At 44.0% G+C, this 22,583-nt stretch overlaps 2 protein-coding genes across 2 annotated transcripts in view; one reads left to right on the top strand and one right to left on the bottom strand.

Moving 5' to 3' along the window:
• FILIP1L (filamin A interacting protein 1 like) overlaps positions 1–22,583 on the bottom strand; it is a 322,841-nt gene that overhangs the window by 171,115 nt on the left and 129,143 nt on the right. Inside the window, exon 2 of the mRNA XM_025213836.1 lies at positions 2,488–2,534. The gene's annotated coding sequence lies outside the window, so the exon portion shown is untranslated. The remainder of the gene's footprint in view (positions 1–2,487; positions 2,535–22,583) is intronic.
• CMSS1 (cms1 ribosomal small subunit homolog (yeast)) overlaps positions 12,822–22,583 on the top strand; it is a 201,334-nt gene continuing 191,572 nt past the window's right edge. The window contains exon 1 of the mRNA XM_025213837.1: positions 12,822–12,875. Coding sequence (XP_025069622.1) covers positions 12,837–12,875 — 39 coding nt within the window. The 5' untranslated portion in view covers positions 12,822–12,836. The remainder of the gene's footprint in view (positions 12,876–22,583) is intronic.

Below are 22,583 nucleotides of genomic sequence, written 5' to 3' on the forward strand. Positions count from 1 at the left end.
GAAGGGACCTGAGCAGATCATCAAGTCCGACCCCCTGCCATGGGCAGGAAAAGATGCTGGGGTCAAATGACCCCAGCAAGGTGTCTATCCAGCCTCCTTTTGAAGAATCCCAGGGTAGGAGTGAGCACCACTTCCCTTGGAAGTTGGTTCCAGATCCTAGCCACCCTGACTGTCAAGTAGTGCCTTCTGATATCTAGCCTGAATTTACTCTCCATCAACTTATGGCCGTTATTCCTTGTTACTCCTGTTAGTGCTCAGGGAACGGGCACTTTTCCATTGCCTGCTGGTCTCCCTTGGCCAGTTTATAGACGGCCACCAGATCCCCTCTCAGGCTTCTCTTGTGGAAGCTGAACAGGTTCAGGTCCCTTAGCCCCTCCTCGTAGGGCCTGCCTTGCTGCCTCCTGATCATGCAAGTGGCCCTCCTCTGGACCCTCTCAATGTTGTCCACATCCCTCCTGAAGTGTGGCACCCAGAACTGGACGCAGTACTCCAACTGCGGCCTGACCAATGTTGCATAGAGGGGGAGGATCACCTCCTTGGACCTGCTCGTGATGCATCTGTGGATGCATGACAAGGTGCGGTTGGCCTTCCTGACTGCATCCCCACATTGGGGGCCCATGTTTATCTTGGAGTCTGTAATGACTCCAAGATCCTTTTCTGCCTCTGTGCTGATGAGAAGGGAGTTCCCCATCCTGTAGGTATGCTGCTGGTTCTTTCTCCCTAGGTGCAGTACCCTGCACTTGTCAGTATTGAATTCCATCTTATTCTCATCTCATTTTTAACCAGAATCTCAAGAGATCATATGAAGACCATCCAAAGGTCAGACTAGTCAAAACAATCTAGAAAGTAAGTGGAAATGGGGTTACTGAGTATACAGAACAGCAGATGTTGCTGCTTCGAAGAACTGTCACAGAGAATAAGAGAGAGTGTGCCCAACACATTGTGGCAACTTTTACCTTTTGTTCCAGCATTTCATGCCTATTTATGAGGTTATCAAACTCAGGATGAGATTATAGGGGAAGCAAACATACAGGCTAAAATGAAAAAAAAAAAAAAGTATTAACTGTGGACAATTTCTTAAATGATTGTGATTTTAAGTACATGTTGAGTTTCTTTGTGGGTAGGGATGGCCCTAATCAGATGCTTACATGCTTTGCTGAATTGAGATCTTAGTTCTTAAAAGTCCTTATTAGATATGTGGCCTTAAGTTCCCTTTCCTGACAGTGTTGCTTGCTGATTCCCTGTGTGACCTGGAGTAAACCATTCACTTCTGTTGTTGCTTCACCTTATCCATCTGGAATACTTAATTCATTTTCTTTTTAAAACCAACACTTTGTGATTGTTGAGCGGAAGGCACCATATAAATAGAAGTGTTCTATTCCTGTGGTGTTCATATTAGACTGATTTTTTTTTTTTTTTTTTCTGGAGGCTGTTTAGGAGGTGGCTGTTAAGGAGTTAAATGCTCATAGGTTTCAAATAAATGTCTAACAGCTGCTGCAAACTATCCCTACCATCCTAGATGACCTCATGCTTCTCATAGTATAGTGATAATATCCCCCCAAAAAGAGGTTGCAAAAAAGGAAGTGTTCTAGAAGTGTATACACTGCATGCAAAAACATCAGAAATATGCCCTCCCAAAAGGCTGCTTACTAAAAGATTCAACTTTAATATACATTGCATGGTAAAATTAAATTGACATAAAAATGTGTTTACAGCATCGGTATTTCAGTCCAAAAAACTGTTCCTCGTTATTGTACAAATGGCAAATTCAAAGCTGTTTTAATACATGCTGTGCGCTAAAACAACCTCCATTTACTGTAATTTAATTAGATTGCTGTATCCATGGAGTTATTTTTATTGGTGGTAGGGTTCAGAAATGTTTGAGACAGTTTTGTTTGTTGTGTTGAAGAGATGATTCAGCTTAAAGTGGGGCAGAACTACAGATTGTTCATTTTGACTTTAAAACTTTTTTTTATTTTATGCAGGATGAACTGGGAATCAGCTGGTCTCTTGTCATATATGTTAATTCAGTAGGAGCTACATTTCTGTACTGAGTGGAAATAAAACCTCTATAGCTTTTTCATTTTCATTAAGCATTATATATTTTAAAATTAAGAGGAAATCTAGGTTGGTGCCTGTTCAGTTCAAGGGATATGAAAACCTCTTCCAAAACGCTTGCCCAAAAAATCTTGGACCATTATAAAGGAGTGGTGTTTGAAAAGATTTGGCATGTTTGGCTGATAGTCAGCCTACCAAATTACATAAAGAAAAAATGTCTTGTAATATTTATAGGTTGATTATTTTTATCTTGCTGTTTAACAAGATATTTTGTTTAACAAGGTAAAGATATCTTTTTTCATTAATAATAACAGCCTATTTCTTTTTGTACTTTCAGTTCTTATTTAAAAGCATCTTAAAAGCATGAAAATAAAATCTTTCCTTATACTTTTCTTTTGGAAAAAAGAACTTTTCCATTAGATCACATACCTTAGCAGTGCTGCCTCTTACAGTATCATCTCTCTTACAGTATGAACCTGTAATTAAAAAAAAAATCATAAGAATTTTGTAATAGTTATAAAAGCGGGCATTGCATAAATGCTTGACCTAAGGTCCCATTAAGTTCAGTACAAAAATTCCTGCTAACTTCTGAGATTACCTTAATTTGGTAAATTTGTGCAAATGATTTATTCAAAGTAAACATGGGATTCTACCAAATATCACAACAATGCTGTCCCAGTGTTCTTCCCTTGTAATTGGTCAAATGGGTTTGGTGGCCAAACTGTATCAGTTAAAAGTATTAGAATTAGGCACTGCCTTGGGCAATGGCCATTTTACTTTTAATTAAAGAACTATTTGTCTTGTCTGTCACTATGTACAAACTTTTTTTCTGTGCTTAAAAGTATGCTCCATTTTTCTACTTTTTATGCTGGTTATTAACTTAAAAGTGCAAACGTCTATGTCAAGCTAGTCCCTTGGTCTGCATCAGTATGGTATATGGCCTGCTGCAGAGCAGAACTGGGAACAGAAGTAGAGAAGAATAGCATTGCATTATTTGTTGTCTAGGAACAGTTTGTCTTTCTCATCTGAGTTCCTTTCTATGGCTCAATGAGTTGATGGAACAGGGATATTGAAACTGAGAATAAAGTGCTGGTAAAAATCCCAGCCTGCTTTATGCGGAGGCCTAAAATAAAAGTGATCTGTATTTTTAGAGAAGATGCAAAAAAAACTAATGTAGAAGAAAAAGGGGAAGCTGAATGGGCATCCTCAAAAGCAGGAAAATAATTTCTGTTATCTTAGTGGTAGCAACTCATTTATTTAATGCACAGAGTCTTTATGAAATAAATTTGATTTTATATTTGACCATTCTTTCTGAAAGTAAGTGCCAAGAGTGAAAACCACGTAATATATTTTTAGGATTAAACCATCTATTACTGATAGATAATGACAGAGCAGAAGGAGAAGGCACCAGTTAGTCTGCATTCACTTATGTATTCTGGATAACTCTTTAGTGAACTCCTAGATTTGTGAAATTCTGTCACCCTGTGCCGATTTCTTACTGCCTTTTTGACGTGATGAATTGTCTTCTTTTCCAAGTCACTTGCAGGTCACTTTGTGTACCACCAAGATACCACACCCTTACTCCTAGAGGGACTACACCAATTAATCCTGTTTTGTTCCATTTTTGCAATTGAATGATTAATGTCTTATTAGCTAGAACATCATCCATAATAATAAGGCATTCCTGCAAGTCATAAATCCATAGATGGTCTGATGGGCCCGATTTAATACAATGGTGTATTCTGTTTTAAATTCTATAGGTTTGGGTTTTGAACGTTTAGGTGCAAGATTTCAGTTCTGCAGTGTGAGCCTCATGTTTCAGAACCTACAGATCATTTTCCAAAGTCATTTAGGTATCTACAAGTCACTTAGGCACTTTTGAAAATTGTAGCCCTGAACTTGAGTTCTTATAGAAATGTATTACTGATGAAATCATAGGTGAAATCACTCTAGAATTAGGTTTATTATTGTGTGTTACTTTACAGGAATTAGCCCCGCATACCTGAATTGTGTTTTTGTGCAAAGGGCACATCTTTGTAGCAGAAACATAAAAGAGATGATAGATATGGGAAAAAGGTAGTTGGCCAATCAACCCATCTTTAATGTCTTTCTGAGGCTGAATAGCACCTATTGTTTTTCCTATAGTGGACAGTTGTTTGTTGAATTCATTACCACAAGAGCAACACCAGGTTTTGGAAAGACCACTGGATGTTTTCATGACCGGTGGCAAGAGGGGGGGACTGGAGATTATGCTTCAGGAGTTAGGTGACAGCTTTAGTATGATATGCAGCCCTGCACAGTTAGGAGTGTTATGATGTATTGGTACCTGTTTTGAAATATAATTTATTGGACAGTGTTAAACATGGGTTGCTGAACTAGTTAGACTGGTGACGTGCTCTTTTACGGCAAATCCCATTTTACAGGCAATAATAAACTTTAGTGTTTGGTAAAAATCAACCACTCAAAGGGGAAAAACCTACACATCACATAATTTTCATAGCTGACTATGTCACATTAGGCATGCATGACATTAATCACTTTAAATTTTTGTAAACACAGTTCATTTGCCCTTCACCAGAGTTTGTAGGTCATGGAACCTATTCTCACTAGGAGGGTAGTAAAGCCCTGACACAGGCTACCCAGAGAGGTGGTCGAATCTCCATCCTTAGGGGTTTTTAAGAGTCAGGTAGGCTAAGCCTTTTGACCAAAGGGATGGTCCTGCTTTGAGCAGGGGATAGGACTAGAAGACCTCCTGAAGTCCCTTCCAACCATCATTTTCTATAATTCTGTGACAATATAGTGCTTCTTAGCACATTGTCACAGACTCTTGTCTTAAGAACCGAACAGCTGTATGCTGTCTGAAGTCACTCTTGGATCCATGGGTGGCATCAGATTTTGAGTTATTTGTTTTTTCTAACAACTTTACAGAGTTTTATTACACGTCATGCTTCTGCCTGTATTGCTTTCATCTAGTTCAGTGATTCTCAACTGGAGTGCCATGAGATCCCTTCAAGGTTCCTGTGGGGCACTGCACAATGTTAGCACAGTTAGGTGTGCAAACATGATTCACAAGCTAAACCCAGAGTTTTTACATAGGAATCTGTAGTGTTAAAAACAGTCAGTTATTGTGGTCTTTCAGAGCTCTTTGCAACAGGAGAATTATATCATTACTTTTCTGAAGTGAAAAAAGATTGTGAAAGCTAAGAGCTGGCATTTTTCAAAGGATACCTCAGATATATCAGTAGCTGCCTCAGGTATATCAACAGGCACCCGGGTAGGCAGACAGTGCTGTGGGAGCAGCAGAAAGGAAACTTTTTAAAGTCTCTCAGTCAGGTAACAGTCTTCCCTCTCTCCATGCTCCCTTTTTCCCTCTCCTCTCTCGATCCCCTACCTGCTGCTGACACTGTCCCTACTGTCCCAGGGACAGGATGGGAGAAGGCTCCAGAGCCACTTCTCTACTGCTGTAGCTGGGCTGCACAGGGATCCACGCTCACCCAGACACAGCAGCAACAGGGGTGGCAGTGGGCTGCTTTCCACCCCCTCCTCCCCACCCCTGTACCCGCTCCCAGGCTGACAGGGAACACCCAGAGGGACTGGGTAGGGAGGAGGAGCTCATTTGCCATTGCTGCTGTCCCTGACTGAGCCTGGTTCCCTGCAGAGTCCAGCTGGAGCAGTCAGGAGTGGCTCTGAGGCCTATCCTTGTCCCTGGAGCTGCCAGAAGCAGTGGCTGTGGTAGACAGGGAAGAGAAGGGGAGGTGTCTCTGAGCACGGAAAGGAAGGGATAGATGGAGTTCTTACCCAATTCAGGGACTGAAAAAAAAAGAAAAACAAGAAGAAAAAAAGAGCCCTGCTGCTGCTCCTACAGCATTGTTGATTGAAAGGGGTGAAGATACATCCTTGTTATTGCATCCCTTCTAGATCTGCCCCAGAATATGGATATAATTCATGGGCAGTCCTTATACTGCAAAAGTACATTTCCATTTTTTCAGAGCTTCATTCCCTCTCTCTGCAACTTACAGTCTGATCTGATGGTTGTTGTATGGGGCTGCTACATGTCAGGGTTTCTGTTTTTCTTTTAAACTTTACTCAGAGGCATTGGGTGCTGGCTGCAGCTAAGGCTGAGGATTTTGACTGGAGGGTGCCAGTGCTGCTGCTGGGAATTAAACCTGGAGTTTCCTGCTAGAGAGTCTTGCCCCTCTGGATCAGGAAGGAATTTTACCCCATTGTGGTGGTTTTTGCCTTCCTCTATAGCAGGGGTGGGGGGGTGTCCCTCTTTCTGGGATCTCTTAAGCGTATATTAAGAATCTTTGCAGCAGCAGGATGTTGACCGCTGTGGTCCTCCTGCTTTAGCTATGGCAGTTTTGGATATTACATCTTGTCAGGGTTGACTATGTAGTTTTGCTAAGAGGTTAGACAATGGATTTGTATAGGACATTTTGGTTTGGGATGATTCTGCCTCAGGAAGGGAGTTGGACTAGATGACCTCTAAAGGTCCCCTCTAGCTCTACTTCTCTATGATATTGAGATGCTGATTGTTATGATGCAATCCTGACACTACTGTCTTGGCAAGATTAGGTTTTAAATACCTTCATTGAAATTGTTTCTCCATCTTTTATAGATATTCACTGAAAGAGATTTCTGTTTCTGTCAGAAATAACTCATTGTTCCAGGCATATCACTTGAGTACAAGTTAAAAAAGGGACAGTGTTAGAACCAGACCTAGTGGGAACCCATCACTTTAACTGAATTCCTTAGGTTTCATCATTTTGGGTTCCCATCAGGCTCCACCTTTGCTCATTCTACTGCCAAGATAAACTTGAAACTGGCACTCTGTGAACACTGTCTTAAGTTGAATTGTCTGGCTACCCTGCAATACATTTGATAATTTCTGCAGGAGTTCTTTATACAGTATCAAACTGTGTCATAGGGTAGGCTGATGACAAATCCTTGAAAGCCACCATTGTTTTGCATTTCTGTTTCTTTTCATCATAAGAGGAAGTATTTGATCATAACAGTTTCCTTGTGGCCTGAAACCTGCCTTGTCTGGTGGCACTGTTCTCAGAGTTGAGGAATTGGTCTCTTCAAGCAGCACCCTCTCCAGCAGCTTGCATGTTTACATAAAAGGTGAAATTGGACAATAGTTTTTGAGGTCATTGGGATAAGTTACCTGGCTCCAGTAAGCTACAAAATATGCATTTAGTGACATTTTGGAGGAGTTTGGTAATATGCTCAAAATTATCAGGTTTTACAGGGGAGTGACTTATGCTTTCCTCAGTAAATGGTGTGAGCACAGATTCCTGCTCCCTCCCTCCCTCCCCCAGCTGCCTCCTTGCACTGATTAATACATGGTATTCTCAGAGTCATTCACAACTCACGCCAGGTAAACTATAGCCAGGGGCCTTGGCCCATTTACTTTGCTTTGCACCCTCTCACTCCTTTATTTATTGGGCATGTTTTTAGAAAGTCGTACTTCCAAGATACAAGGAACAGCTTGCCTTGAGTACCCTGCTTCTTTTTAATGTCATTTGTGCCTTTGCAAATCTTTGCTATTGTTGAAATGCTACTTTTAGTAAAACACTATGTAAACACATCATCCTGTTTGTTCCTTCCTTCCTTCAGTGAATTTCTATTTTTTTTTAATTCTTAAATGTCATGCAACATTATGCTGGTTTGCCTTTCCAATCTTTTGTCATCATAAGAGATTTATAAGAGCAGGGCTGTGCCAAGATGTAATGAAAAGTGTTTCATGTTGTCTAGCTAGTCCTGAGGTTGCAAGTTTGAGGCAACAGCAGAAACGCTTGTGGAGTGGCCATGTCAGATTCCAACAAATCTGTGAATTCTGCTAAATACCTTGTCACATGGACACAAAAAAGGAAGGAAAGGAAGGATCTGTGCTGTTAATATTATATACTTAATGTTTTGCTCATGATTAAAAGGCAACTTCAGATCCAATTTTTCTTGAAAATTTGTGAACAATTCCCCCCTCTCTTATGATATATATGCAAAACAAGTTATATATTTTAAATACTAAAATATTATCACTAAATAAACAGAAACCCTCAGCTATCTCCACGAAAGAGCTGTGTGAATGCTACAGCACATTTGTGCGGTGTATATGTTCCCGTGGCATCCTTCTGCTAGTATTTTATTCAATAATATTTTTCAAAGTCAAAGTATATATTGGATGACTTGGAAGGAAAATTATATGTTGAGACTGAAATCATCAGTAATAAAATGACACTCATCTGTTTTTACAGAGGTACAAACCAATCAGATATTCTACCAGAGACCTAATTGGGTATAATAGCATGGTGGCAATTTAAGTATGAGACTGAGGTGGAAGGAGTGTGCAACAGAGAAGATCTTTGGAGAGCTCTGAGCCAGTGGTGCCCAATCTTCTGGCTATACAGGCTGGATGAGTGGTGCAGGGTCAATTCATGGGGTGGATCTCATGCAGTCAGCACATGGGGTCCCTTTGCAGGTGCAATCCTTTGTGCTCACCTGATATCACATGCCGGCCTGATTGAACACCAGCACTGTCTAACATGCAGAGGCACGCTAGCTGGCTTGTGGGACTCTGTGGGTCTGGAAACTTGTCAGTAAGGGAGTGGCAATTAACACTGCTACTGCTTCCCCACCCTAAAATGTCCAGTTCTATGGGGAGTCCCGTGGGTCAGATGACAACTCTGCAGGCTAGATCTGGCCCATGGTCTAGGGGTTGAGTACCATTGCTCTTAGCTGAATATCTGAGGTTTTTTATTTAAAAGAATTTGACAGAAAAAGCAAGTGTCTTACATATTATTCTTCGTTTAAAACAAACATGCTTTTGATAAATTGAATTTTTGAGCCATGTTGTACACTTGAAGTTCATAATGGCAGAGCAATAACAGGATTGCAGTGAAAGGCACAGCAGAGATTTTAGTTCAGTGAATAAAAAAGGGCAGCAACAAATTTCTGTGTTCCTTACGGTGTAGTACAGGGGCGGGCAATTATTTTGAGTGGAGGGTTGCTTACCCAGTTTTGGCAGGCTGTCGAGGGCCTCATGGGTAGCCCCGCCCCTTGACAGGTGCCCCGCCCCTTGACAGGGGCCCCACCCCCAGGTCACCATCTTGGGACCAATGTCCCAATGTCTTGGGACCAATGTCCCAGGACCAGCACCTGTGGTGCCCAAAGCGGGGTGCAGGCTGGCAGGGGTCCATGGAGCTGTGCTGGGCTGCACCAGCAGGGAGGGGGGAGCTGGCCCAGCTCCATAGAGCCCTTGCTGACTGGGACTCTGCACTCCTGCCACCCTGCTCTGGGCCCCACCAGCACTGGCAGGCCCTGTGCTCCCACTGGCTCCTTGCCCGCTCACTCCCAGTGCCCCCCAGCCCCGCAGTACAGGTGGGGGCAGTGCAGAGCCCCAACCTCCTGCTCGCCAGCAGGGAAGAAGCTGGTGCTGAGCATGGGGAAAAGTGGCCCCTCACCTGTCCCATGGCTGATGCCCCGCATTGCAGGCGCTCGCAGCCTGCACGGTGCTATCTGGAGCAGGCACAGGCAGCCCCAGGCGTTGCAGTGGAGCCAGGTTACAAGGTGGTGCTGGGTGGGAGTGGGGAGAAAGCAGCCCCTCCCCGCCACATACCCGGTGCCCCATGCTGCAGCCGCTCGCAATCTGCCTGGGGCTGCCTGTGCCTGCTCCAGACAGCCCCATGTGGGCTGCGAGTGCCTGCAGTGTGGGGCACTGGCGAGGGGCCACTTTTCTCCATGCAGGGAAGGAGCCTAGGGAAAAGCTGATCATGGGGGGAAGTGGCCCCACGCCCAGTGCCCCATGCTGCAGGCGCTCGCAGCATGCATGGGGCTGTCTGGAGCGGGCGCAACCAGCCCCACGCAGGCTGCAAGCAGCTGCAGCGCAGAGCACTGGGCGTGGGTGGGGAGGGGCCATTTCCCCCCCGCCCCGCGCTCCTTCCTTGCCTGGGGTCCCCCCCCACTTACCTGAGCTTCCCGTGCTGCTGGGGCAGCTATGTGCTCCCATCCCAGATATGGAGGCTGGCTGGGGGGCGGGGTGGGGCTGGGCCGCGGGGCTGTGCTTGGAGCCCACTGGGCTTCCCCTGGGTCCTACTGCCCTTGGTTCTTGCCATTTTTTACAGGAACCAAGGGCAGAGAAATATTAATTTTCCAATTTTTTTTATGGGCCCCATGGGCTGTATTTTGCCTACCCCTGGCGTGTAGTACATTTGAAATGCCATCTGCTCAAGGTCTTCTAAAAAAGTTGAGTATTTGAGGTGGTTTATAGAATTTACAGCCCTTTTTTAAGATGTTAACAATCTATGCATTTTCTTGAAGGAGTGAAATTGAATTTGCTTTTAGGAGATTTTAGGCATTCTGCTTAGTCGGGGATGAGCAAAATATGGTCCTTGAGTGTGGAGGGTCTTTGTCTGGCCCATGGGAGGTCACTCAGTCCTGCCGGGCCCAAGCGCCATCAGCCTGTGGCATGTCCGGCTGCCCTCTGGGCATACAGCAGAGCTGAGGCAGCTTCACAGCTGGACTTTCTAGGCAGCCCAGGTGTCAGTGGCTCCATGCTACTGGCAGGGACCCACAGTCACAGCTCCATCCTTGGTCCACCCTGCGCCTGCTCTGCACTGCCTGCCTATGCTGATCAGCGCAAGTGGCAGCAGCCAGGCAGAAGCTGCTGCTCAGCATGGGGGAAAAGTGCCCCTCCCCCCCATCATTGCTGCTGGGTAGTTCTTCATGCAGCCACTCAGAACCCGTGCCCAGGCTGCCCTATGGCTGCTCTGCACTATCACTACTGCCTGGCGGAGCGGCCCAGAGGTGGCAGTGATGGGGGCAGAAAGGAGCTGCAGGGCAGCTGGGCGCAGGCTCTGGGTAGCTGCAACAAGAACAGCCTGGCAGCAGTGAAGGAGAAGGGGTTGCTTTTTGCCTGTGCTAGCAGCAGCTTCTGCCTAGCTATTGCTGCTGCTCAACGTGGGCGGGCAGTGCAGAGTAGGCACAGGCAGGCCGGGGTTGGGACTGTGTGCATTGGTTCCGGCTGGTCTTCTCCAGTTGGGGCAAGTCCAGAGAGGTAATGGACTGGGCTGGGGTCGGAACTGGGGCTGCATGCTGTTGGCAATGGCAGGGAGGACCCACAGGGCTCTCAGACTGTTGGGGGTGGGGTGGGGGGGGTTGACTGGCTCAGGGGGCATGCTCATTGGCTTGCTCGTGCACATGTTGCCTTCCCTGGACCAGCTCCTTTGCAACCATCCCTTGTCCCCTGCACGGCGAAACTCCTTAAACAGCTCTCCAACCAAAACAATTGCCCACCCCATGCTAAGTGGATTTAACCCAATGTTGAAGCTCCTTCCCAACATCACATTTGCTGTGTATTTTAGACTGTTTTATTGGTTGTAACTGATGTGTACACTGTAAAGTTTTATAAACCATTTCTTCCTTATTCTAGCTTCACAATCACTTTAACTGAATTCCATAATTCCTTAGGTTTCATCATTTTGGGGGGATGGCAGTTGACCTGCTTTGTATGCTATGCCCCTAACTTATTCAGGGATGTACTGTGAGTTACTTCAGGCTTGGGGCCTCAACTTTCTAACGTATGAATGGAGGATGATAATACTGACCCTTCATTGTAACATACTCTTAAAATGTTTTTAAAGGACTCTTTTAAAGGAGCAAACTACATACAGAAAACTATATGAAGCTGTATTTCTTTATTTCAGAAAAAAATATTTAAATGAAGCCTAAGGTTTCAATTCAGGATTCTGAAGAATCTAGATATTTCATACCTGATGTCTCACCCATTAAATAATCCCTTCCATATTACTACTACTACATTGTCTTCTGTATATATTCCTGGTGTACCTAGAGCTGTATACATGCATATAAGGCATGACCATGGAAGGAAGTGCTAGTTCCTGTGTACAGCAATGGGGTGGGATTTCATGTATAATTAGCCTTTACAGGGGCCCCGTAAATCTGGGAAAACTCTGTTCACCCCTGTCCATGTGAATAAAGGTCAGTCTTACCTGCAATATGTAGAAGTTGGGTAAGGAATATATTTAAAATAGTTTCAAGTAATATATGAAGGTGTGTGTTGATTGACTGGTAGCTTACTCAGGCAGGTCAAAGGTCATCTTAAATTTCTCATGCATGTGATGTGTTAATTATTGAGGACCAAGGAGATGCTCTCTAATAAATGTTTTAAACACATGACACTTTATTTAGACCAAGGCCATGCACGTACAAAGTGCAGTATTTGGTAGACATTCTTTCAAGAGTGAAGGTACTTGTTTTAAAAGCACTGTCAAGTTAAGCATCATAAATTTTGTTCATGGTTTATAACCTTTGTATAGCATGGAAGTACAATCTGTTTCCTCACAGAACTGTCTGCCTACTCATGCATGTGCATAGTTGGTGTGAAAGTGTCCATTAGGCTCTTGGCATTCTCATGGGAAGTTTAATTTTGTTTCAAAGTCTTCTAAAAGATTTTTAAAACATCCAAGGGAATGTATTGTCTGTGAAAGGTAGGTAGGCTCAGAGCTCTGGGTGCTGATGTGTTCAGTACATGGCTGAAATGTGGCACCGGCAAGGCAAGGTTCCTGCATACTGATGGCCCACTTTGTCTGAACTCTTTTTTTTGGAGGGTAAGTCGGTCTCTAGCTCAATAAGCCAAGAACACCAGGAAGGGTGAAGAATTGTGGGGCAGATGTCTGCTCCTTTCCGAGTTAGCTCATCACCTCTTTTTTTTCCCTTTTTTTCCTTCTCACAAGTTGCTGAACAGCTCCCAGGAGAAAATGGTTTTCAGTCGCTACATCTGTGTTGGATTGAAACTGGTGAGATAGAAGTGGAGGGTGTCCATTTGTGTAAGCCTGTGAACCAGCTACATTCCTGGTTTTAGTTTTAATGAAAATAAATAGTGTGTGTGTGTGTGTGTGTGTGTGTGTGTGTGTGTGTGTGTGTGTGTGTGTGCGTGTGCATGTGCACACGCACACACATAGTATTAGAGACACTTTCCAAACTGATATAAGGAAAATATGGCTTATATTTTCATTTTAATTAATTCTTGCACTATTTAATACTTTCCTGTAGAAAACTTGATATGTGAGCTAATACATTATATTTAAATTATAGGCTTTGTTTATTTGTATGGCCTATTTTTATAAATATTGAGCAAGGAATGCCAAGGGAAAAGCAGCAGCTACAAAATGAATTAAATAATCGACAGAAACAATAAAGATGATTATTGATAGTTTGCAATGCCCATATGATAGTGGGGTCATGGCGTGGAAGATAGGAGAACATTGATGGCTAGAGTAGGAGAGCAGGGTCAGTCTAGAAAGGAAATCAGAGTATGCTTTTGAGATAAAAACTAAAGCCACCAACCTGTGACTTAAAGTCATAAAGCTGAGAGAAATGAGCATCTCATAGGACTGTACGTAATGAGAGATGCATGCAATAGGGAGATTTTTGGTGAACTGGAAAGGAGAGAAAAATGTAGTGGATTTAGAAAGATTAAGGGCCAAGTATCATGCTTAAGTTATGAGGAATATAGGGTTCAAGCGCTGGAGTACTGAATCATGTTAAGGGATCATTTACATATTTCTACAGAGACTCAACTCCAGTAAGCTCTTTTAGTAGGGACGTCTATAAATACTGCTAGTCTGAACCTGCTCCAACTGTGGTCAGTGACGCAACTTCTATTACCTTCAGTGTGGTAGATAGGGCCCTGCATGGTTTGTAATACATTTTGTAAACAATGCTCCTACTTACTGTGAAAACTTCATAGATTTTTAACTTAAGTATAATATTTCAGGATAACTTCACACAGTCTTAAAGCAAAATGTATACACTTTAACTTCCTTTAGGATCTATGAAACTTTATCTTCAGTTCTTCCAGATGACCATTGCATTCTTCTGTGAGAAGATACAGCTAAAAGAACCATTGTACTGCAATGCAAACAGTACTTCTTTGCACCCAAAAGATTTTTACCAAATCAATATACATAGTTTTGAGAAACTGCTGACACTTCCTTAGAATCATACAAAATTAGGGTTCGAAGGGACCTCATGAGGTCATCAAGTCCACCCCCCTGCTCAAAGCAGAACCATCCTCAACTAGACTGCAAATTCTTATTCCATTACCTGGATTAGTTCTGGTAACACTTTTGTTCCTACAGATTCTTCACTTGTATGCCTCTTCCAACACTGCCCCCATCTCCTTCCTTTCTTCCTCTCCCTCCTCCCATCCCTTTTGTATTCAAATCACTCAATCCAGTTTACACACTGCTCTATGCTTGTCCTTTTGCAGCATCTGAAGAAGTGATTTTGAGGTTAAGAAAGTCTAGATCAACCTGAATTTCATTTAATCAATTTAACACACCTAGGAGAAAACAAAACTTCTATTCCACCAGGAGGTTGCTAAGTTAAGGATTGCTGATGAACAGGTTATGGAGAATACAAATAACAGGGATATGCAAATAGGGCTGGATAAAGAGGAACCCATTTAAACATGTAGCCAAACACTCAGATCAAACTTGGTTTTGAAACTTGCATCATATTTAAAAGGCAGGCTTTTACAAGGGACCAACATGTTTAAAATTTTGTGAGACTACTGAAGCAGCACTATGATGAACATACAATTGCAACATGTATATGAGATTAAAATTATGTGACAGCAAGCTCTATATGTGTCCTTCAAGAACAACTGATGAAGTGAGCTCAAGCTCACAAAAACTTATACTATCTATATAAAATCTTATTTAGTTAGTCTACAAGGTGTATCTCTACCCTGCCTTCTGCCTGACTTCAGACTAACATGGCTACTAACTACCTCTCTCAGCTTTCTTGACATGCCAAAGCATTTGTTCTGTTAGCCTTGCCCTGCTCCTTGTAAATCAGACATTCTTCTTGGGTTGCATCAGGTTACAAGTGACATGATTAATGCAGGAAGGTTACAGAGGGGATGACGTAGCGGCTCGCACAAAGTTTACCTGAGAATTATCTCCAGCTCTCTGCTGTTTAGTGTCTGTGTGAGTCATGTGCTGAAGCCCTGCCATCCCCTGTTCTTCAGCTGGGCAACATCACACTTACCTCACTCCGTGCATTTCTCCATCTTGTGCCAGATCTGATTAGAAGCACTTTTGTTTTAAGCCTTATATTTACGAAGCATTAAATTAACTTTTTACCGATAAGTGACCGCGCAGTGAAACTGAATGAGCCATTAGATATTTGGGGTTCCAGCAACTTCAGACATGCTCTCTGTGAGGATATCACTGTCCTTAAATGAATGCTGCTTTTATCAACATTCTAGTATTTTAAATACCTGAGGATTAAATGATGATAGCTTTATAGCATTAGTAAGCTTTGCAGTAGGACCATAAGTCAGGGACTGGCCTTAGTAGGCATATGATAATGGGTTATGTGTGTATGCACATGTGCAGACTTTACACTGTAAGAGGTATGCAGGTTTATAGCCAAGCCAACTGGCTTTTGAGTCCTGGTTTTGCTTTCCAGGCCTCTTGGCTGAGGACCTGCCTGCAGCAAGAACTGTTTTTTAGGTGAGGCTTTTTTTAACAGTTGATTCTGTAACAAGGTCACTGCAAGTTCCAGTTGGTAGTGCTGATGGAACATGCACTTTGTCCTTGACTCATATTAAAGATTTGGACACTGTCTAATACCATGGGGATTAGGCTTCTTCTTTCTGCTACTTGAGGATTAGTGTTCTGTTGTGTTCCATTATTATTTTCTTTAAATCACAGATTCTTTATGGACTGCTAATAGCATGTATGTGTTACTTGCTTGGTTTGTTAGGACTAGACCAGGTGTCAGATTCCCTCAAATCCCATTAAAAACATCACTGGAGACATGAGGGTAATGAATATCTTGCAAAAAAGGCATCAGGATGTGCAAAATTAATGTGTTTCCTTTTATAAGAAAGTCGTGAAGTTTTTGGTGTATTTGTGAATCTCTGCTTTTCTTGGGTAGACCTGGATAGCACTGCATGTATAAACTGCTTAAACAATAAGTGCTTCTTGCATAACACGGTACAGATTAGGTATAACAACAGAGGGTAATAATGAGAATGTCGTCACTTTTCAAGCAGCTCTTATCGCTCAGCCTGCCAAAGTCCATATCACGGACACAGTGTGTGGAGAAAAGTCCTGAAATAGCGAGCATGAAAAGGTCATGCAGGAAACTTAAAATACTGAGAGGCTCATATTTTCAGTAAATAACTCTACAGCTTCAAAATTCTTAATTTCTGATAATTTTTGATGATAAAAGTGAGGGAACTTTAAGTTTGTGTGGGCTGTAGCTAAATTTGGGACTGGGGTAAGTTTCATTCCTCAAAATAGGGTTAATTTGAGGAGTACAGGGCAATTGAAATGTGCTTTATAAGCAGGGATCCAGGTTTTCCATTTCCTGTGGAAAAACACGGATTTTCCCCTTTAAAGGAGAAAAATGCGGATTTCCCTCTTTTGCAAGCAGCTCTCCACATGCTGGCAGAGTTCCAGCCTGCAACAAGCTGTTTGCAAAAAAGGCACAAAACCCTAAACCCGAGGGGGTGGGGGGCAGGTTGGGCCCCCTTCTGGCAGTGCTGGGGGGGGGAAAGGGGATGATAGGTCAGGAATGAGAGGCACCAGCAGGGCCGGAGGGGGCCCTGTGGGTAGGGTGTTGATCTTGCTGCCAGGGCTGTGGGGGGCAGCTGCTGAGAGAGCTGGGAGGGCAGAGGTGTGGGTGACGGGCTGGGGTAGGCCTGCAGAGGGGGCTGGCAGGGCTGGCGAGGGGCAGGGCAGGGGTGTGTGGGTGGGCAGCATTCGCCACGTGGGTTTGGGGGGGAACACAGCAGCCTTCTGAGACCCAATCACCCAGCTCAGGGCTCCTGAGTTGGGCAATTGATAGGGACAGGCTTAATTTGTGGAGCCCAGGGCTTAATTTCACAGGATCACCGTGTCCTCAGGCTCCATTCTACTCTTGCTGCGTCCAGCCACTCCAGCCCTGCAGGTCTGATGGGGATGGTGCGTGGGGCTGGGGGGAGCAGGGAGGGGAGGGCAGACTGTGGGGAGCAGGTTTGGGATGCCGCTGTTTTTTATTCTTTCTTTCCAAAGGGCTGGGGGAGAAGCATGTGGTGGGGAGGCTGCTGCTTTTATTTTATTTTTTTCTTCTTCTCCCCCAAGAGCCAGGGGAGAAGGCCAGCAGTGCCTGGGAGGCTGGTATTACTGGGTTGTTGGTTTTTTTTCTTTCTCTCCCAAGGGCAGAGGGAGAAAGCTAGCTATGCCTGGGAGGCTGCTCTTACCAACTCCCAGTTAGAGCCACCCAAAAAAGTTGTGAACTCTCCAGCATTGGAGGTGTTTAAGAAGAGTTTGGTTAGCTACTGGGTGGGGATGTGCCAATGCTTCTGCTAAGACTCAGCCCCAGAGGGTCCAGACTACACAGTATGGCCCTTCCGGCTCAGGGCCAGACTGACACTGCATTGGGTTCAGGAATGAGCTTTCCCTTGCTCAGATTGGTACAGACTGGGGTGGGTTGCCTTCCTCTGCAGCAGGGGCATGACCTCTGCCTGGGTCCTGCAGGCAGTGCCAGCTGGTACCCAGCAGCCTGGCAGTCTTGTGTTGCCCTCAGGCCTCCACCCCATGTTCCAAGGCTCAGGTAGGGCTTGCCGCAATTTGCTCTAGGGTGGGAAGATTTCTCATCTTTTCTGCTTGGAACCAGGAAGTTTTCTTTTTTCCCCCAACCCTAACAAAATTTGGGGGCTTGCTTTCTTTTTTTCCATGGAAAACACTTGATTTCACACTTCTGTGATAAAAATTCAGTCGTGAATTGAGTTAGTCCCTATGTGTAGGGGCTGGTGTTTTGATGCACCTCAAATTTTACTTCAACCTCAGGACATCACATTCAAGTCCAGAAAAGTTGCCAAAAAGTGCAAAAGTCACCCCTAAACTGGGTCACCATTTGGCCAGGATACATTTCACACTGATGGTACTGTGCTGTTCTGCACTGCATGCAGCAAGGCTTTAGATCACATTCAAAAGCAGATGATTGTAGAACACATGGAAAGCGCTAAGCATAAACAGAATGAAAAGAGATGAAGAGAAGATGCTGAAACAGCAGGGCCATCAACAACAGTAAAGAAATAATGCATGGTGACTGCAGCATTCTAGCCTTCTACAGCTGCCAAAGACCACTGTGTCACTTTGGATTTTGTTCGAATGTGTTTAAAAGCAGACTTTCCTCTGTGTAACATGAATTGACCTGTTACCATGTAGGTTGTAGGACTGCAGGGTGTGGGAACAGTCTTCTACTAGGAGCAGCATATCTTTGTGGGATAGCTCACGTAACTGGAGCATTGTCTTGGATGGGTACAAACTGTTCAGAAAGGACAGGCAGGGAGAAGAGGAGGAGTTGCTCATTATGTAAAAGAGCTGTATGATTGCTCAGAGCTTCAGTATGAAACTGGAGATAGGACTGCTGAAAATCTCTAGGCTAAGGTTGGAGGGAAGAGCAACAAGGGTGATGTTGTGGTAGGTGTCTGCTAGAGACCACCAGACTAGGAGGATGAGGTAGATGAGGCTTTCTTCAGACAATTAGTAGAAGTTTCTAGATTATAGGCCCTGGTTCTCATGGGGGACTTTAATCACCCTGACATCTGCTGGGAGGACAATTCAGCAGTGCACAGGAAATGTAGGAAGTTTTTGGAGAGCATTGGAGAGAACTGCCTGGTAGAAGTGTTGGAGAACCCAACTAAGGGCCATGCTCTTTTTGACCTACTGTACTCAAACACAGAAAAATTGGTGGGGATGTAGAAGTGGATGGCAGCTTGGCCAGCAGTGACCACAAGATAATTGAGTTCTGGATTCAGACAAAAGGAAGAAAGGAGAGCAGCAGAGTAAGGACCCTGGACTTTAAAAAAGCAGACTTTGACTCCCTCGGGGAACTGATGGGTAGGATCCTACAGGAGGCCAGTCTGTGTGGGAAAGGTGTCCAGAAGTGCTGCTTATGTTTGAAAGAAACCTTACTGAGGGTACAGGAACAAAACATCCTGATGTGCAGGAAAAATAGCAAATATGGCAGGCAACCAGTTTGGCTTAGCAGAAAACTCTTCAGCAAGCTTAAACACAAAAAGGAAGCTTACAAGAAGTGAAAACTTGGACAAAGCTTGGGAGGAGTACAAGAATATTGCTGAGACATACAGAGATGAATTCAGGAACACCAAAGCACAGTTGGAGTTGCAACTAGCAAGGGACGTGAAGGGTACAAGAAGGGTTTCTACAAGTATGTTAGCAACAAGAGGAAGGTCAGGGAAAGGGTGGGTCCCTTACTGAATGGGACAGGCAAACTAGTGACAGATGAGGAAAAGGCTGAAGTGCTCAATGCCTTTTTTACCTTGGTTTTTGCAGGCAAGGTCAGCTCCCAGAATACTGCACTAGACAGCACAGTTTGGGGAGAAGATGAGCAGCCTCAGTGGTGAAAAAATAGGTTAGGGACTGTAGAAAAGCTGGACATATACAAGTCGATCGGGGCAGATGCAGTGCATCTGAGGGTGCTGATGGAGTTGGCTGATGTAATTGCAGAGCTGCTGGCCTTTATCTTTGAAAACTCATGGAGATTGGAGGAGGTCCCAAATGATTGAAAAAGGGCAAATATAATGTCCATTTTTAAGACACGGAAGAAGCAGGATCCAGGAAACTACAGAACAGTTAGTACCCAGAAAAATCACCTCAGTCCCCAGAAAAATCATGGAGCAGGTCCTTTAAAGAATCCATTTCTAAGCACTTGGACTGTTCTCAGTGGTGGTAGATAACAGAACAAGGACCTGTGGTCTCAAGTTGCTGAAAGGGAGGTTTAAGTTGGATATTATGAAAAATTTTCTTACTAGGAGGGTGGTGAACCACTGGAACAGGTTACCTAGTGAGGTAATGGTATCTCCATCCTTTGGGGTTTTTAAGGCCTGGCTTGACAAAACCCTGGCCGGAGTGATTTAGTTGGTGATGGTCCTGCTTTGAGCAGGGGGTTGGATTAGATCACTTCCTGAGGTCCCTTTCAACCCTAATTTTCTGTGATTCTCTAATCTTCTCCCATGTCCTTTGCACATGTAGACACGTGCCTGGGAGCATTTACTCGAGAGTAAATTGCTCCTGGATCTTTTGCACATGTAGATACGCCTCCTGAGTTTTTTGGAAGTTCTGATTAAGGAAGGGCCCAAAAGCAGGAAACACATATTAGTAAGACTGTTCTGCCTCAGGTAATCTAAGAACTAGCGTAGTGAGCCAGAAGAACTAAGTTTATTGGCCAGAATTATAGTGCCTTGTCTGTTGTTTCTTGATTACCTAATTCTTGTTTCTATAAAATGTTATATGCTGCTTATGCCTGGCATGCCTTGCTTAGAACAAAATTAATTCACTTTGTTTAACATCTAGTGTGTCTTGCCTTCGTATGTAGTTTGACTGAAGTCAGTGCTCTTTACTATTGCTCTGTTTTTTTTTTTTAATTGCCAGGTTTTGTTTTGTGTGTAGTTTGACAAGGTTCCCCCCCTCCCCTTTTCCCCCCCTCCCTCCGGTTTGAACCATCTTTCATTTTAACGAAATGCTTTCACTTTACAGATTTTATATTTGTCTTTTGTTTGACAAAACGCCCAACAACCTTTTAGTACCTCTCACTTTCCCTCTAAATTGAAAACCCGTGAAGCCTCTTCAGAAGCCTGTTTGAATATTAATAGTAGCAAAACAGTTGTTTTGGGGGAAGGGATAGGAGAGACTGCATTTATTGTGTTTCTGTGGTCATTAGTAATGTATAAAAGATGTTGGTATTTTAGGCATGATTTCCCTCGACAGTCTCATGAGATTACTGCATGTAATCTGTAACTTGCCTCAACTTGACCTGCTAAAAATAGCACAAGACTTCTTATGTCCCAGGCTTCCTGTGTGTCCCCATGGTTTTACCAGCATCCCTTACAGATCATTGGGTCCAGCCCCCCTGCACTTGGGCAGGAAAGACCACTGAGATCAGACGACCCCAACAAGATGGGTGTTCTCCTTTAAACCCTGCCTTTTCAGTGTCTGCTTTTTTGGGGAATTTCCATTTCCCAGAAAAACCTAGCTCTTGGAGCTTAGCCAAGTCTTTAGAAGACGTACTGTTGGTCAAAATGCAGTCATTAAATTTGAGAGCTCTCTCTTGTCCCTAGTCTGGTGGGTCCAGGTTGGAGATCTTGTTACCAAAGGTAGGGTACACATTTTCATAGTAAAAATCATGGAATGACTTCAGAAAATCACAAGTTATTCCAGTGTTTGGAAAAGTCCTTGCAGTAGGCATGAGTAAAATTTGGCTGAAAGATGCAAGCAAAAGTGGTGTTGTAATCTAGATTCAAGGCCAATTTGCAAAGCTCATTACTTTGAGCCATGGGTCAAATTGATGTAATGTCAGCTTCAGTGCTGTCTTCTGAACCACAGTAGTTAGGTCCCTATCTCAAAATCACAACATAAAATGCGATATTAATTAGTTTTTTTGACTATCAGTATTACAGTCTATATGAGAGGATAAGATCACAGGTAAGGATGTAAGGTTAAGATTGCTGTAGCTTCAACATCTGGTGAAAGAAAGTGTTAGCTGTCATTGAACTGTTGGAAGAAAGAGATGTTCTGTTGTCTTGTGCACAGGAGTTAGAGCCAGGGAATAAAGGTTTTTTGCTCTTAACCCTGACACCGAGTCCTTTTGTTGCTTAATGTCTTGGTCTCAGTTGCCACATGAGAAAAGGAACTACTGAACTACTGATTCCATCTAGAATTGGCAGAAAATAAACAGGACAATGAACATTTTGACTTTTTTCAACTTTTTTCTTTAAAATTTCAGAAAAAGAAAAAAAAAGACAGTTTATCTCAGTTCCCTTTTGGGGTGTGCTGATATCAGAACTATGGTTTGTCAGATGCCTTGTAAGGGGGGGATGTATATATATTTGTGTATGTGTGTGTATATTAGGGCTGTCAGTCACCGTTAATGTGCGTGATTAAAGTAAGAACCAATTAACGTGTTAATTTTTTTAACACATTAATCTCACACATGGTTTTGCAGCTTGTGCCCAGGCTGCCCTGCCCTTCTGTCATCACTGCTGCCTCTGGATGGCCCAGCAGTGGCAGAGCAGAGGAACCATAGAGCAGCCCGGGTGCAGGCTCCAGGCAGCTACAGCAGGAAGCAGGGGTGCACCCATGCACAAGCCCCATCCAGGGCCCCGAGCAACTGGGCTGGCAGCACCAGGGTTCAGCCTTGCCCCCTGAGCTGTCAGGGGGAAGAAGAGGAAGCTCTCAGCTGCTGAATGGCCAGAGCTGGTGGGGAGGGGGGAATGGAACTGCCTCACCTCGGGTCTGAACCAGCTACCCCCAATACCCCAGTTCAGGTAGCTGGGAGGCAATGGGGGTGCAAGGCAAGGGGGCCTTGTTCCCAGCCATCCCCCCTCCCCTCTGGTCATTGAGCAGCTGGATACTTTGTCCTTTCCTCCATCCCCCTCCCTTGCTGCCTGTCCTTCAGCTGGGGGGTGGGGGGCAGGAGTGGGA

Source organism: Alligator sinensis, unplaced genomic scaffold (assembly GCF_000455745.1).
Source record: "Alligator sinensis unplaced genomic scaffold, ASM45574v1 scaffold622_1, whole genome shotgun sequence".
Lineage (NCBI taxonomy): Eukaryota > Metazoa > Chordata > Crocodylia > Alligatoridae > Alligator > Alligator sinensis.